We start from the raw sequence: 16,752 nt of genomic DNA on the forward strand, positions 1-16,752 counted from the left end.
TAATCTCTGTTATCTTAACAGCAGTTAGTACTTATAAAAGCATAATACTCTTTTAGTTAGAGTACTTTAAAATATGTGTATACCTTTCGTAGAGTAGCATTGTAGATTTGCCAGCTTTTTTTGATATACAGGTCTGCACTTAATAACCTACATTTTCTCCTAATCTTCCTAAGAATGTTGTGCTTGGAAATCTTCTCCTCTTAATATAATAATCAAGGCCAGAATGTAATGAAATTCTTAGTTAAAAAGGGGCAACGTATGTTCTGCATCAGTAGGTGGAAAGTAACGCAGTTGGAAAATCTCACTAATCTTCATGCTGTCTAACCTCCTTTGTAGTTAAAACAAAAGTGCACAAATAGCTAGCATCCTAGGAGTGTCCCACTGGATGGAATCGAAGGCTGGGCCTTACCACTAGCCCAGGCCAGGCTCACTAACTAGTGAAGTGTCAGCCTCGCGCACGTAGCTCTTCATAGTTCACCGATGGAAACACAGCTTATAGACTGGAGTAACATGAATATGCATATATCATGATATGCCTGTGCGTTTAGCCTGAAGAATCCCACTTTTCTCTGAAGCTCATCCAGTTTCTCTTCACAAAGGAGCTTTTTTTTTTTTTTTTTTTTTTTAAATTTAAAAAGAGTCTCACTTTAGTGAGTGCCACTCTTAGTGTAGTGGCATGGTCTCAGCTCACTGCAGCCTCCCGCCTCCTGGGTTCAAGTGATTCTTGTGCCTCAGCCTCCTGAGTAGCTGGGATTACAGGTGCGCACCAGCAGGCCCAGCTAATTTTTGTATTTTTAATGGAGACAGGGTTTTTGCCATGTTGGCCAGGCTGGTCTTGAACTGACCTCAGGTGGATCACCCGCCTTGGCCTCCCAAAGTGCTGGGATTACAGGCATGAGCCACCACTCCTGGCCTGGAGCTGCTGTTTTGATTCTCTCATTTTTATTTTTAAGCCCCCACGATAAGAATTGGGAGAGCTTGTTATATAGGGTTCCTTCTTCATCATGGTCAGAATTTTATTTTCTTTGAACATTGTGCTCATGCCATCTAGGTAAGTAGTGAATTCTGCTCGATTGGACCTCAGTTTTGATGTGCTTTCCCTCAACAGATCCCCTCATTTGATACCATGGAATATGCTGACCACAGGTTAAGAAAGCTAGTTAAAAATACCATGTAAATAGTCCTTTTTAAAAGTATTCAGTGGCTCCTGTGTGTGTGTGTGTGTGGTGGGGGTGTAAGCCTTCTCCACTTCTGAGGTGCCTTACAAAGTATCACAAGAATAAATACTTAGCGAGGCTTATCACAAGAATAAATACTTATTTATCTAGACCAGTGCAGTAGCCACCAGCCACGTGTAGCTCCTGAGCCCTGGAGGTCTGGCTACTCCTAATGGAGATCAGCGGGAGTGTGAAATAGTCATTGGGTTTCAAAGATGGAACATGGGAAGCGGTGTAAAATACCGCAACGATTTTGATTTTTTGTATTTCCAATTGAAATATTTTGGATATACTGTATTAAATAAAATACTAAAATTAATCTCACTAGTTTCTGCTTTTTAGTGAAATAGTTAGAAGAGGTAAACTTAACATACCTGGCTCACATATTTCTTCAGGACACCACCAGCCCTAGACAGTATCTGCGCTTAGATGATTGAATCATGTTCAGAGGTATGCGTCATTTGTGTTAATGTGAGCATTTTGGAAGCAGGACAAAAGCTCTCACCAGTAGACTAGCTTTAATATAAAAAAACAGGTTTGCTTTAGTGTGACTTGTGAAATTTTTTAGTGTCCACACTGTGATAATGTCCATAATGTATAATTGAGAATGGTGTTCATGAACTGTAGAACCATAGTTTTTTGAGATGAATACTTGTAGTATTCTTTCTACAATTATTTTAGTTTTTTAATAATTTAGGTTCTTATCCCCTGTGGTCCTGTGGCAAAGAGAAGGGAAGCCGGTTAGGTTTGCTGTTCTGTGGTGGTGAGGTCTCTCTGTTCCTGTGGGGTAAGGTTGTCCATCACAGTCCGTGGAGTTTACAAGCCACGCCAAAGCAAACAGAGCTTGATACTGAGGCTGCTTTGCTGGTTGGAGCTTAATACCAGTCCCAGTTCCAGAATGTTCACATTAACACAACACGTGCTTCATGGTGCCAAGCAGAACACCCACAAGCAGGGGCTGTCTTTGGCATGTCAGAAAAGCTGCTCGGGTCCCACGAAGCTCTGCGTGAGGAGGGGGGAGAGGAGAGGCTGCACTCTCGCGTTCCCCTAGAGTTCCCGCTGAGGGATTTGAGAGACAGTCTTTCCCCCCCTGGGCACCCCAGCACTTCGGCTGAGTCCTTGCTAGTTGCGTGGTTTATTACTCCTCGGTTCTATGCCTTAACATTAAATAGTCTGCTACTGAACTTTCAAACTCTTGTCTTTGCATTACTAGTTGACATATTTCTCTAAGCATTTTTCTTTTCTGTTTTCCTGTAGGATTTACTTCATTTGGGTCACTAGGTCACGGGGGCCTCACTTCCTTCTCTTCCACGTCATTTGGTGGTAGTGGCATGGGCAACTTCAAATCAATATCAACTTCAACTAAAATGGTTAATGGCAGAAAAATCACTACAAAGAGGTACTGTGGTATTCTGCGTTTTATATTTTTAGTAAGCAGGCGTAGTGTTTCACTGGTGCCATGCTGCACGTCCCCCAGTGTGTGAAGTAGAGGTTGTTGTATGCTAAATCTGGCGCCGTGAAAATCTTTTGCTCACCAAATTCATTAATTAAAGCTTTTTCTCTGAAATTTTACTTAACTGTTGAATTATTGGAGGGAATCTTTAATGTAATATAGTGTACTAAGTTTCTGCAGCGTTGTTAAAGTGGTAAAATGGAAAATCATGACTAGTAAAGCCTTTACTGTTTTATAGCCTCTGCGTGGATTTAGCATCCACCTGTACAGTGTTTGAGACACAATTTATTTTGTCAGGTTCTATTTTAGGAAAGGAAGATGTGTTGATGACAGGTTGGCTTCAGCCATGTTTTTACAGCCTGAAAATTACTTATATTCATGGTGTATTTCAGTAATGTCCTTAACTTAGTTACCCTCACACATGCATTTTCTTTACCAGAAAGGTTTTTAAATGAATTTTTTTCCTACAGAATTGTCGAGAACGGTCAAGAAAGAGTAGAAGTTGAAGAAGATGGCCAGTTAAAGTCCTTAACAATAAATGGTAAGGAGCAGCTGCTGCGCTTGGATAACAAGTAATTCAACGCACGCGCTTAACAGAAATGTTAAACTATAACAAGCACCATTTGAGGATTAACAGGAACATTTTTTTGAAGATTTCAAACGAACTCGACTTTCAGTATAATTGTACCTAAAGTATTTATAAACAGCTCATCGGAGCCTCTATTTGTCATAGACTTTTGAGTTGATTGTTGGGACCACATAATAGGACCATTTTTTTTTGTCTTTAAAATTGTTGTAAATCTCTGTATGCACTTTGCTTTTTTATTAAACGTACTCCAAGGTGAGTCTTGACTCTTTAGTGTAGGACAAGATTGTACACTAACACCAGCATGGACCTGCTTTTCATTGTGTCTGAAATGTGAGCCACGTAGTGTCGGCCTGCTGTGAAGTTAACATTGCCAGGACGATTCTTCTACAGAAATAATTTCAATTTTTTTCAGTATTTAGTAGTGAAAGATATTAATGCATTAATGGTAATACATTTCTGGTTTAATATAAATTAAGGATGTTTTCTAGTTGTGCATGAATGCTGGCAACTTAGTAAGTTTTGACAATTGTTTAAATATGTAATGTTAAGCTTAGGTTTAAAAAAGTAAAGCTGGTAAACCGGGTCTTTGTCATTTGCTTAAAAAAAAAAAAAAAAAAAGAAAATAAATGCGAATGTGTTGGTGCATTCTTCCTGAGTGGGATCTGGAGCTTTTTTGTGTCTGTGTATGATTTGTGCCTGGGCTTCTAGTGTCACTTTAATAGCGTTTCGTGCTGTTCATTCAGGTGGACGCTGCACCTCAGTTACATGTAGACATTTTCTTCAGTATATTTAAAGTATATGAAGATTTTCATATTGTAAGTTGTGATTTAGCAATTGATCAAACATTTAATTATGGTAACATTTCTACAGGAGAGGGAAGAAACCATTGTATAATTTTTCACTCTTTAAAGTATGTTCTAGTTTGATGTAAGATCACTTACGGATCCGGGCGCGGTAGCTCACGCCTGTAATCCCAGCACTTTGGGAGGCTGAGGCGGGTGGATCACCTGAGGTCAGGAGTTTGAGACCAGCCTGACCAAGATGGTGAAACCCCCGTCTCTACTAAAAATAGAAAAATTAGCTGGGTGTGGTGGCAGGCGCCTGTAATCTCAGCTACTCTGGAGGCTGAGGCAGGAGAATTGCTTGAACCCGGGAGGTGGACGTTGCAGTGAGCTGAGATCGTGCCATTGCACTCCAGCCTGGGAGACAGAGCAAGCCTTCATCTCAAAAAAAAAAAAAAAAATCACTTTGGGACAGTCATGGAATTATTTAGGAGTGAGCAAAAATAAAGGTCTTTTGTTTCTCAGTTTGTAATATCTTTCATGATTACCATTGGTAACTAGAATCCTAGCTGTAGTGAATATTGAACTAGACTTTGACCGGATTTAAAACTGTTTTGGAACTAAACAGCATGAAAACCGCTAGGACAGGCGGTTCCCTGACAAACAGCGTGTTCCATCCGTGCTGGCTTTGCAGGAGGGCAGAGAGATTGCTCGGGATATGCCAGAGCCCTTAAGGAACCTCACGTGCTGTTACTGAAAATAAGTAAAAAATATTTTAAGGAATTTCATAGGAGCTCAAAAAAGCATAGCAACAGTTAAGTAATTGGGGACAGTTGAAGTACAAGAAGAACAACGAGTGATGTGCTTGTCTGTTGTGTCGGAAATAACCCAGCACGCAGCACTTCCTGTCTCTGGATAAGGTAGGTATGCAGCCATGGCACGTGCGGGAAAGCGGGACAGCGCCCTCTAGTGTTGGAAATCCCACTCACAACTAGCATTGTGCGATTATAGAGCGCGCTTTTGTTTATGCCATCAGGATGGGTGGCTTTTTTGTTACTAAATGAGAAATTCAAATAGATACTTGGACTAAGGCGTTTTATATTTTTCATTAGTGGGTGGGATGAGTCAGTGCAGCAGCCTTGAGACATCCAGGGATGTCCAGAAAGACGAGGAAAATGAAAAGTCTTCACCTGTAGTTGTTAAACTAGGAAGCATTTTGCTATAGCGTTGGTACTACACAATTTTAGAACACATTTGGTTGTTCTAGACTTTGTGGAGTGTTTCATGCAACTCTAGCTGTGAACAGTTTACTCAACATGGTGTTACAGGTAAAATATGTTTGACTCCTAAGGAATCTTTCTGGTGAAAAATTTTTTTTGAGGAGGGAGCATTCATTTGTACTTGGGAAAATTACTGTTTTTTTTTTTTTTTTGAGATGGAGTCTTGCTCTGTCATCTAGGCTGCAGTGCAGTGGTGTGATCTTGGCTCACTGTAACCTCTGCCTCCCGGGTTCAAGCAGTTCTCCTGCCTCAGCCTCCTGAGTAGCTGGGATTACAGGCACCCACCACCACACTCAGCTAATTTTTGTATTTTTAGTAGAGACGGGATTTCACCATGTTGTCAGGGCTGGTCTGGAACTCTTGACCTCAAGTGATCCATCCACCTTGGCCTCCCAAAGTGCTGGGATTACAGGCGTGAGCCACTGCGCCTGGCTGAGAAAATTACTTTTATTCTGTTCTTCCATTGATAGAAGTGTAATTTTATTAAGTTACTAATAGAATAGAAAGCCTATTTGTTGCTGTCAAATCTTACACCTTTGATTTTTAAACCCCGTTAAGTTTATTCCTAGAGAATTCAGTCTAAGGGTGCATGAGAGCACCTTTGAAAAGTTAGGAAATGGCTTTGAGCATTGATACCATCACTCAAGTAAGTGATGGCTTGGAATAATAATAGCATTTGATTTAAATTACAGTTTCTGGTAAATTCAACAGTCTCTTTACTTTCTGTAGTGTTGAGTGCCTTTGAAAATAGGAAGCTGAACGCTCCTTGACGGCACGTATCTGGTTGTGCGCAGCCCCACGTGGTCCCATCCATTCTGGGATGTGCCGTCTGCTGTGTTTGGTTTGTGCTCAACTTCCCTGTTTGAGATTCTTTTTTAAGTTTTATTTTTAAAGTCTTTAATTTTTAAAAATACTTCAATAGCTTTTGGGGGTGGTAAGTGGTTTTTGGTGACATAGATGCATTATGTAGTGAATTCTGAGATGTTAGTGCTGCTGTCACCCAAGCAGTGCATGTTGTACTCAAAGTGTAGTTTTTTAATCCCTGTTTGGCATCCTTTTGTCTGGAGGGCTCAATAATCTGTATTTTTGTCATCTCCTGTTTTCCTATTCCTTGTAGCTCCACCCCCTGTTGGTTTGATTTTAGTGATGGATTATTCCTTATATTTCTATCCTTTATAAAATTTAAGCTTTTTAGATTCCAAGATTCCAGGCTTGATTTTGGAAACTTGGGGTTTTAAATAATCTGAAAGACGTCAATCAATAGTGGCATCGTGGGCGACTTGTCGTTCTTCCTCTTGGAAGTCCTTCAATGAGTAGATTTTAGAAGTGGGTAGAGTTAGTGTCACCATTTGCTAAACTTACCTGTGCACCTAGTGTGCTGAAGTAAATGTTCCTTACAATGTGGTAACGCTTGAGGAACATTGTGGGGTGATTGTCTTTCCAATCAATTTTAATTTCTGTTTATTAATTAGAGCTTAAAAAATGCCTGCTTATCCTGTCTTGATTACCTTCTAGCTATCATTTCTTTTCGGGAATACTGATCTTGTTTTAAGCACTATAGAATGAATTAGAAATATTTTTATTTGCAGAGGATTCAACAGTAATAAATAATTGGCATATTATCTCTTATTGATTGGCAGCGGTGTTGAAATTTAGCCATTAGCATGTTCAGTGACAGAATGGAGGCAGATATTATTTCTGGAGGTTTTCAAGCACAAAATTATGTTTAGTTGATTTGAAACCTTGATTTTGTGGGGTCTAGAGGGGACTGAATTACATAACCCACTGCTGTTTGTATTTTTAAAAATGAAGGCATGAGATCTTACCCTTTGGGGTCTTGGTTTCAAAGCCTTTGGATATGGTATTCCTAGCTGTTCTAGGGACGTGGGGGGAACTAGATGTAGGCCTTGGTACTAAAGTGTGACCAATGGTTGAAATGGGGTAGACCGAAGTCTGTCATTTGGCTACGTTATTTTGTCTTCCTGTTTAAAAAGGTGAAAAGAGGGAATGTCACAGCAGCTATTCCTGTGTTAGAAATCTAGACGTCACTGATTTCCAGAGACAGCAGAGTTTATGATTGGGCGTTAGAAGGCCTGTCCTGGCTTCTGTGCTTTGGCCAGTATTTGCTGCCTTTTGTGCAGGCTATCAGTCGGTCTTACCTAACTGTTCACTAAGGACTCGACTCTGAGCTTTGTGGCCTGGGCAAGTTGCAGACTCAGGGGAGACCCCTGACTGCGCTTTGCCTTTTTCCCTGTACCCTGATGGGGAGAAGATTCCTGCCCTGGAGCGCAACCCCAACAGGAATGCAGGTCCTGTGAAGGCAGTAATTCTCGTCTGTCTTGCTGCTGCTGTGTCCTGGCAGGTGTGACCTGGAAGCATCCCGTGAGTGCTGGCTGCGGACACCCAGATAGTGGTTGCTGTCCCACAGCCCTTGATTTAGAGATGCCCTGGAGTATAGAGCAGGGGCTTACTCCCCACACCCCTCCTGCTGTGCGACCTGCGGCCCGGCCTGCTGTTGGAGACTTGCCATGTGGATCAGAAGGACCTGCGTCTTGGCTTACAAAGATTCTCTACTCCCGGGAGCCCTGACTAGCAAACGTCTGTGTAGTGTTGATGCCACACTGCAGTTGTTAACATCGCGTCCTTTTCTGCCGTGTTAGGTTGGTTTCTCTCTTAAACAGGGCAGCGCTGTCATCCCATTCCCCCACCTGGTCCTTCCTCTTCCCCTAGCTGGTTACTGAACTGACTGCCGTTCAGGCACTGGTGGGATATCACTTCCAGAACTTCCAGAACCATAGAGACCGGAGGTTTTCTGAAGGAGGCTTTGGTGCTGAAACATTGCTGCAGAAATGTGGGGTGGAGTCTCCTTCCTGCCCGTCTCACCCAGGGGATGTGGTTTGCTTCCCGTGTGGTCAGCGCTGTGCTGCGAGCTCTGAGGTGACCTTTTCCTCTGCCTTCCCACAGCTGCCCTGAGTTGGCAAGAAGTGCTTTGCCCGAGGACAGGGTCTAGTTGATAATGGCGTGTGGGGGAGATGTGGCTCCTGAGGCCTGGAGCAGTCAGTCATTCATTCCTTTATATTAATTTATATTTTACTTAACTTTTGGACCAGGTCTTTCTCTCTAACCCAGGCTGGAGTACAATGGTGCAGTCACAGCTCTCTGTAGCCTTCAACTCCTGGGCTCAAGCATTCCTCCCACCTCAGCCCCTAAGCAGTTGGGACTACAGGTGTGTGACACAACGCCTGGCTAACTTTTTATATTTTTAGTAGAGACAGGGTTTTGCCGTGTTGCCCAGGCTGGTCTTGAACTCTTGGGCTCGAGTGCTTCACTCACTTTGGCCTCCCAGAGTGCTGGGATCACAGGCATGATGAGCCTCCACTCCCAGCCCAGAGCATTTTACACTAAATGTCAGGACATTGCTGGTGGGAACAGCAGTTGGAGCAGAAGCTCGGGGTGTGGTCATCAGGGAACTGTGGAGTTCGCAGCCTGTGTGAGACACGTTTCTTACACACATTTCTGCCAAATTGAGAACTTTGCTGCTCGTCAGCTCTAAGCCAAATAATCTCTTACCCAAAACTTCCAGGGATGCATTACATAATGCCAGGCCTCTGAGAAAGTCAGATGCAGAACTCGAACGAGAAAGTGCTGTTTTCCACGAGTCTTTTCAGCCGTATCTTTCAGTGTCCATGGGTCAGCGGTCCCTGCACAGATGAATTGGCACTGGACACGGTCTCCCACGGTGGCTGCTGGAGGCTAAGCCTTCCCTGCCGGTCCCTGCCAAGCAGGAAAGACAAGTTTCCCTCAGTTGGGGGTCTGTGCCCAGCATGAGTGGTCTATCTAGTGAGTGGCTGGGCACAGTTGTCCCCATCCATGGCTGATGCCTGGTGGCAGCACCCACTGGGTCTCAGCCCAAGTCTCCCGTGGAGCCTGGCAAAATATTGGTGTCCTTTTCCATGTAATATTTAAGGTATTTGTGTAGAGTCTTATGTACTTGTAGGAGCAGTTGGTTAAATTAGGTACCTAGAAGTTGAGTAATTGGTTTGAGAAACGTGTGCATTGAAAATTGGTAAGTTAGCAGGTGCAGTAGCTCATGCCTGTAATCCCAGTGCTCTGGGAGGCTGAGGTGGGTTGATTGCTTTGAGCCCAGGAGTTCAAGACCAGCCTGGGCAACATGGTCAAACCACGTCTCTACAAAAAATACGAAAATTAGCTGGGCTTGGTGGCGTGCGCTTGTAGTCCCAGATACTCAGGAGGCTGAGGTGGGAGGATCACTTGAGCCAGGGATGTGAGGCTGCAGTGAGTCGTGATCGCACCACTGCACTCCAACCTGGGCAACAAGGAGACCCTGTCTCAAAAAAAAAAAAAAAAAAAAAAAAAAGGATAGTCATAAATGATTTCTTAGAAGGAGTCTTCTCCTATCAACAATGGATTGGGGTCTGTGTCCTCACACTTGCTAGTACTGTCTGTCAACAATTTCTAAAATTTGCGTCTTGGCTATCCAGGGCAAGCATCTTGTGTCACCTGCATGTGCCTCTTTTTCTGTGGACTTACTCTCTTGATTTTATAGGAGCCCTTTACATACTAGTTGATTAGTCCTTAGCCTGCTGTGTTGAAAGTGGGTTTGTTTTTTTTTTTTTTTTCTTTTGTTCACGTGACTTACTGTGTGGTAGTCGTCTTAATTATTTACACAAACGTGTGTGTGCGCGTGTGCCTGTTATAGAGCTGCCCCATATTTTTATTTTGTAATCCTGTGTGTGTTTACTTTTATTTACTTGGAAAGGTGGTTGTGTGGAAAACAGCCAGCTTTGTCCCAGACTTCTTGCCCGCGTTGTCCACCGCGTTTCTGCTGGGCTCTCGTCCTGTCTGGTATGGATGGCAGTGCATCCGGAAGCACAGCTCAATTCCAGCTCGTTTCTAGGCCAGTCTTTGTCGTGCTTTCAAATGAAAGGTGCAGTCAGCGCGAGGAACACCCCATGTAGATTTGGGAGAGCCTTTGACACCCGAGAGCCATGTGGCAGACTAATTTTTTTTTTTAACATCCTGTTTTACAGACAGCTGTAAAGTGCTGTCTTAATACATAGGTGTGCACATTTCTTCATTGTATCACTACATGAAGCTGGGAATGCCGTCTGTGTGTTTTCTGTTCTAACTTGTTATGGAAAACCAGGAAGTTGGTACGCCTTACGTTGCTTTTTATCTCATCACTTTAGTCTTGGTATTGTGATTTTATTATTTTTATTTTTTTGAGACGGTGTCTTGCTGTGTCGCCCAGGCTGGATGGAGTACAGTGGTGTGATCTCGGCTCACTGCAACCCCTGCCTCCTGGGTTCAAGCGATTCTCCTGCCTCAGCCTCCTGAGTAGCTGGAATTACAGGCGCCTGCCACCACCCCTGGCTAATTTTTTTTGTATTTTTTAGTAGAGACGGAGTTTCACTATTTTGGTCAGGCTGATCTCGAACTCCTGACCTCAAGTGATCCCGCCCTCCTTGGCCTCCCAAAGTGCTGAGATTACAGGTGTGAGCCACCGCACTTCGCCTATTCTAATTTTTAAAAAGAATTGGAATATCATATTTTTTACAATTGGAAAACTCTATAAATTTTCTAATTTTTACCCTTATTTTTCTTATTGATACAAGTATTTTTGTCTTGTTTTCCAGCAGGCTGACTTTAGTGTTTTACTGTGTGATTATGTTTCTGAGAAAGATTAGTTACTGTGTTTATGTCTAAAAATTCCTCTACATGGCACTGTTGGGTTCTCTTGTACCTTGATTTTACTTTGGGTTTTAGATTGTGTAGAGAGGGTGAGGCTCCCGGCCCTGTGATCTTGAGGGTGAGTTGGGAGCCGTCTGTGCCCTGCCTATCCCAACACCAGGTTCAGCTGCCTGTGAAGTCATTTGTTTCTGGCACATTTCCTAGTTACTGGTATTTTTTAATCATTAAAAATGTTTTAAAATTATTGATAGTAATTGTACGTATTTGTGGGGTGCATGTGTGCAGTGGGTGATGATCAGATTGGGGTGAATGGCAGAGCCACCTCACAGTTACTGTTTTGTATTGGGAACATTTGGAGCCTCTCAGAAAACTTTATTTCCTAAGCTGATTTGTTGAGGGGTTTTCTTTCCTATCAGTTTGCTAATTTATGTGTTCACTGGAAGTATCCACGCCGTTCTGAGGCCTGTGATCACGCGCCTTTCTCATTCTTTATGTTTGTCCGTGTCTGTAAAGGCTTCCAAGTGTTTTCCTGTTGGTTTAGTTTCTCTCAAAAGAATAGCTTTCTCATATCTAATTATTATCCTAAGTTTTTCTTCCTATTCTTTTGGTTAGTTGTGCTTCTGCAGAATATTTATTGGCAGCACTTTTGTTCATAAATAGGAATTTTAAGAATTGCTTTTAAGTTTGACTTGTAAAACATTTTTTGTTGACTTCTAAGTCGTTCTTTTAAATTTCTATTTTCATTCAAAACATAACACATATGACATCTGTTTTTGGAAGGAAGGGTTAAGAAACAGCAGATGTTGCCTTGTCAGTTCTGTGAACTTGTATTCTACTGGGTTTTTTTTCTATCTTGGTTAAGAAATGCTGCCCCTGTGTATCTACCTTAAAAAATGTTTAAGTCCAGGCGTGGTGGCTCACGCCTGTATTCCAGCACTTTGAGTGGCTAAGTGGGTGGATCACTTGAGCCCTGGAGGTCGAGGCTACAGTGAGTCGTGATGACACCACTGCACTCCAGTCTGGTGATGGAGTGAGACCCTGTCTCAAAAAAAAAAAAAAAAAAAAAAAAAAAAGTTGAAAATATGAATCCATCTAGAACATTTGTGTGAAGTGGCCTCACTTTTTCCTCCTCTATGGACAATTTGTCCTTCCTCCATGATGAGTTGTGATTTAATTTTTAATGATTTGCTTGTCTGCAGCTTTTTTGGGAGGAACTTTATTGGGATTTGCCCATCATGGGTACATTTGTTAAGGATGGGTGCGATTTCTCTCTTGTGAAGGAGAAGCAACACATCACAAGAGCAGATTTTGTCCCCGCCTCTCAGCGGAGCTTAGAACCATACAGAACGTGGGCCAGGTGTGGTGGCTTACGCCTGTAATTCCAGCACTTTGGGAGGCTGAGCCGCGTGGCGGGTGGATTGCTTGAGCCCAGCCTGGGCAACGTGGTGAGACTCTGTCTCCACAAAGAATAGAAAATATTAGCCTGGCTTGGGGGTGTGCGCCTCTAGTCCCAGCTACTCAGGAGGCTAAGGTGCGAGGATTGCTTGAGCTGGTGGAGGTCGAGGCTGCAGTGAGCCAGGATTGCACCACTCGGCACTCCAGCCTGGGCAACAGAGCAAGACCCTGTCTCCCGCCCGCCAAAAAAAAAAAAAAAAAAAAAACCAGCAGAGAGTTAGTTGTTTGTCTTCGCCATCCGGTATTACCAGGGCTGGAAGCATACTTGAGAGCACTATGTTTAATGGGCTGGGGAGGGGGGTTGGTGATGGGCACATCCGGCCACTTAATGTAGTTAATAGCAACTGAATGAAAAGCTCTAACATGAATTCATCGTTTCCTCTGTTATTTGACTTTTAATATTAACATATCTAGTTCTGCTTTTGTCTGTCTTTAAAAGACAGACAGAATTGCATGGGCAGCTTCTCTGTTTTTCCTGTGGGTGCAGGAGCTTAGCTTTGGGCTCCTGAGCTCAGGCCTTCTCAGCTCTGATGAGCTTCAGGAGAGGCAGCTGGAGGTTGAATCTGGGTGGTGTATGCCTTCTTATGGAAGTCCCTGATGGGAAGACTGAGGAGCTCTGAGAAGAAACTAGAATGACTTGTCATTACATTTTTATGTGGAATAAGATTCATATGTCTTTAGAAAAATAAAATTTTGTGAATATGTGAGTCTATAAAAGTTACAACATTCATTCTACCTTTTTTCTTTTCTTTCTTTTTTTTTTTTTTTGAGATGGAGTCACGCTGTGTCACCCAGGCTGGAGTACAATGGGGCGATCTCGGCTCACTGCAACCTCTGCCTTCCTAGTAGCTGGGGTTACAGGCCTGCGCCACCACACCCGGCTAATTCTTTTTGTATTTTTAGTAGAGACAGAGTTTCACTGTGTTGGCCAGGCTGGTCTTGAACTCCTGACCTCAAGTGATCCACCTGCCTTGGCCTCCCAAAGTGCTGGGATTACAGGCTTGAGCCTGTAATTTTTTTTTTTTTTTTTTTTTGAGACATAGTCTTAACTCTGTCACCCAGGCTGGAGTGCAGTGAAGTGAACTCAGTTCACTGCAATCTCCGTCTCCTGGGTTCAAGCGATTCTTATGCCTCAGCCTCCTGAATAGCTAGGACTACTGGTGTGTGCCACCACGCCCAGCTAATATTTTGCATTTTTAGGAGAGACGGAGTTTCACTATGTTGCCCAAGCTGGTCTCGAAACCCTGACCTCAGGCAATCTGCCTGCTTCAGCCTCCCAAAGTGCTGGGATTACATGCATGAGCCACTGTGCCTGGCCCCATGTTCCTTTTCAAGATTTATTTTAATGATTAAGTGGGCAACAGTTAAATCCCTCCAGCGCCGCAGCCTAACCAGGGTTGGGGGCAGTCTCAGGGCAACGTGTTTCTTGAGGACGCTTAGATGCCTAGGGTTCCATTTATAAAGAGTTCCTTGAATAAAAATCAGACTTTATGTAGTGGGCAGCTAGAAACAGGGAACTAAAGACTTTTCCTCTGTCTGCCTCCAACAAAGCCCAGGCACCCCACCCAGCACCATGCTGTCAGCCGTGGGGACAGGCAGCCCAAGGCCACAGGGAGAGGGCCCCAGGAGGCCTGGCCCTGTGGGGTGAGGCTACAGTGCACCCTGGGCCCCCTCCTCTGCTCTCAGTGTGAGTCCACTCTCTCTGCTGCCCTCTGGGGTAGTCCGTGGACCGCAGCTGTGTCCATACTAAAACATGACGAAAGGCTGTAATTTCCGGCTTTCATAGCCTGGGAACCTCTGTCAGGGTACTGTATATTGTGAGTTCCTGGGAAATGGGCACAAATCAAAGGGACCCGGCTCTGGGAAGGGAGGCCACAGTGTATCCCCCGAGACTGAGGAACTTCAGACAGTTAAGTCTAAGGGGTTTTTCAGGCATAAACATCCACCGCCTGCCTCCTTTTCTACATGGGAAGGCCGACGCCACACTGTGCTTTAGTTGGTTTCCATCTGAAAAGGATCCCGAACCTGCCACGGGACATGATGCCAGTGGTAGCTGAATGTGCCTCACTCCAGGCCCTCCTGGAATTATCCTCACCACTCGGCTGAGGGATGCTGTCCACACTCCTCTCACTGATGTGGACGTGTGCACGCGGTGTGTGCGCAGAATCCAGGCTATCAGGATGCTGTGCCGTGGCTGCCCCCGTGAGGCCCATGTGAAGCCAGCCCCGTGCGTCTGTAGCTACCCCTTGAGGAGTAACCTGAGCTGCGTGCTTCCTGGGAAGTTGCTAAGCTGCACTGAGGGGTAACAGCAGCATGTGGCCTCCACCTCACACAAGCATTTGGCGTCTCCTTGAACCTCTGTTGTGCACCAGTCCCTAGGAGCCACTGAAGAGCCAGACCCAGTCAAGGCCGTCCAGCCAGGGAGAGGGGGGTGCGGGTGAACGGTGTCCTGCAGGTGCTGGGCCGGAACCTCTGTCGCTGCGGTGGTGTTTTCCGCTCTGACATGAGTGGGGATGCCAACCCCAGCAGGGCTTCTGGGAATCTTTTGGCCTTTTGTTGGCGGGGCTTCGTGAGCCTCTTATGCTGGGAGGAATCCAACAGACTTTCCTCCTCATTGTCCTCAGCCTTCGCCCATGCTCCGATTTCCTCCTGTGTCCCCATGTGTGCTCCACTGCCACCATCCCTCTCCCAGCCGGGCCCTGGGCATGTCCCTGTGCCGTCAGCCAGCGTGCTTTTGCAGCAGTTATTTCCAAACCGACCTTCACATCTTCATTCCCTGGAGCCACCTCTTCATAAGTAGCTATGAAGGGTTAATTGTGGCACCTGTTCTCCCTCTCGACCTCTGCCCTTCGTCCTTCTCAATTCAGCTTCTATGTCACGAGCCCATCACGTGGCTGGCAAAAGCAAGTCACTGTCCTGTTTTAAAACTGTTCAGGAGCCTGGGTGTGGTGGCCCACGCCTGTAATCCCAGCTACTAGTAAGGCGGAGGTAGAATTACTTGAACCGGGAGGCAGAGTTTGCAGTGAGCTGAGATGGTGCCACTGCACTCCAGCCTGGGCAGCAGAGCGAGACTCTTATCTCAACCAAAAACGAAAGCCTTCGTACCTGCTCTGCCCTGTGTTTGAAGCCAGGTTCCTAGCATTTTCCCAGTAGATGGGGTCTGCCGTTCCAGGGCTGTTCGATGCCTTTGTATCTGCAGAGTGCAGACAGACAGCACTGCCTTGCCACATTGGAGTCTGTCCACCCTTGAGCTCCCTAGGAGTGAGAGCAGGGTCTTGCTGGGCCAGTCCCCAGTGCCTGGCACACATGAAATGTTTGAATGAGCCGATCTTCTGATGGGCCAGGCATGCATTTTTGGTTGTTTGAATAATCTGCAGTGTGTGAGTGGTATTCCTAATTTGTATAAGTAGGGACTAACCCCCCTCTCTCCCCAAAAAAAGTCAAAGAAAGGAGCAGTCTCCCCAGGGGCCTCGTGGATTGTGTGTATTTGGGAAAAGTGTGTTTTTATCCGCAGGAGTTTGTTTTCATCTGTGTGTTATCAGCCAGGCTCCTGCACTCCATTCAGTCTCCATTTGGGGAAGAAACTGGAGCCTCTGATAAGATGGCCATGCCCGCGCGGCAGCTGCGGAACATTCCTCTAATAGCTTCTCGATGATTTCAGTGTGTTTTTGGCTTGGGGGGATGCTGGCAGATCTTGTTTCTGTTTTTAAATTTTATTTAACTGTGGTTACAAAACAGGATGTTTTCTGGTATATTTAGTTCCCCCAATAAGAAGAAACTTGAACTGTTGTAACCAGCCTACATTTTAGTAATTTATAAGGTTTAATATTTAATTCACGCACAGGAAGAAGCAGAAATTATACCCAAACAGTAAATTATCTATGGGCTGTAGAATTAGAAGTGACTTGTTTTTTCTACAACTAATGTGTATTGCCTTTTCTGTACAAATTGCTAAACTAAAATTGTTTAAACAATTAGTGGTAAATTTCCAAAGAAGAGTAATTAATGGTATTACATGGACAGTTTTAAAAGGCTATATAGAAAGATTTTAGAAAATGGTTGGCTTTCAGAAAGTGGTGTTGGCTCTCGGAGGGTGAGGCTGAACGGCAGTGAATGCCCTTTTTTGGTTTTAATTTGGGGAATTTTAGGTTAATTTGTGAGAAGTTGTTTTCTTAAGGATGTTTGTAGAAGTTCCACTGACACGTTTGTTGGGGGCTCTTGGTGTGAGATCTTGCACAAGTCAGGTTGCTTGACTGAAAGGTTC

At 44.4% G+C, this 16,752-nt stretch overlaps 1 protein-coding gene across 3 annotated transcripts in view; it reads left to right on the top strand.

Moving 5' to 3' along the window:
• Positions 1-16,752, top strand: part of DNAJB6 (DnaJ heat shock protein family (Hsp40) member B6) — an 80,292-nt gene that overhangs the window by 44,880 nt on the left and 18,660 nt on the right. For all 3 annotated transcript variants that reach the window (XM_054495202.2, XM_063668053.1, XM_063668052.1), the window contains exons 7-8: positions 2,475-2,616; positions 3,141-3,211. In XM_054495202.2, coding sequence (XP_054351177.1) covers positions 2,475-2,616; positions 3,141-3,211 — 213 coding nt within the window. The remainder of the gene's footprint in view (positions 1-2,474; positions 2,617-3,140; positions 3,212-16,752) is intronic.

Source organism: Pongo pygmaeus, chromosome 6 (assembly GCF_028885625.2).
Source record: "Pongo pygmaeus isolate AG05252 chromosome 6, NHGRI_mPonPyg2-v2.0_pri, whole genome shotgun sequence".
In the NCBI taxonomy this organism is placed as follows: domain Eukaryota; kingdom Metazoa; phylum Chordata; class Mammalia; order Primates; family Hominidae; genus Pongo; species Pongo pygmaeus.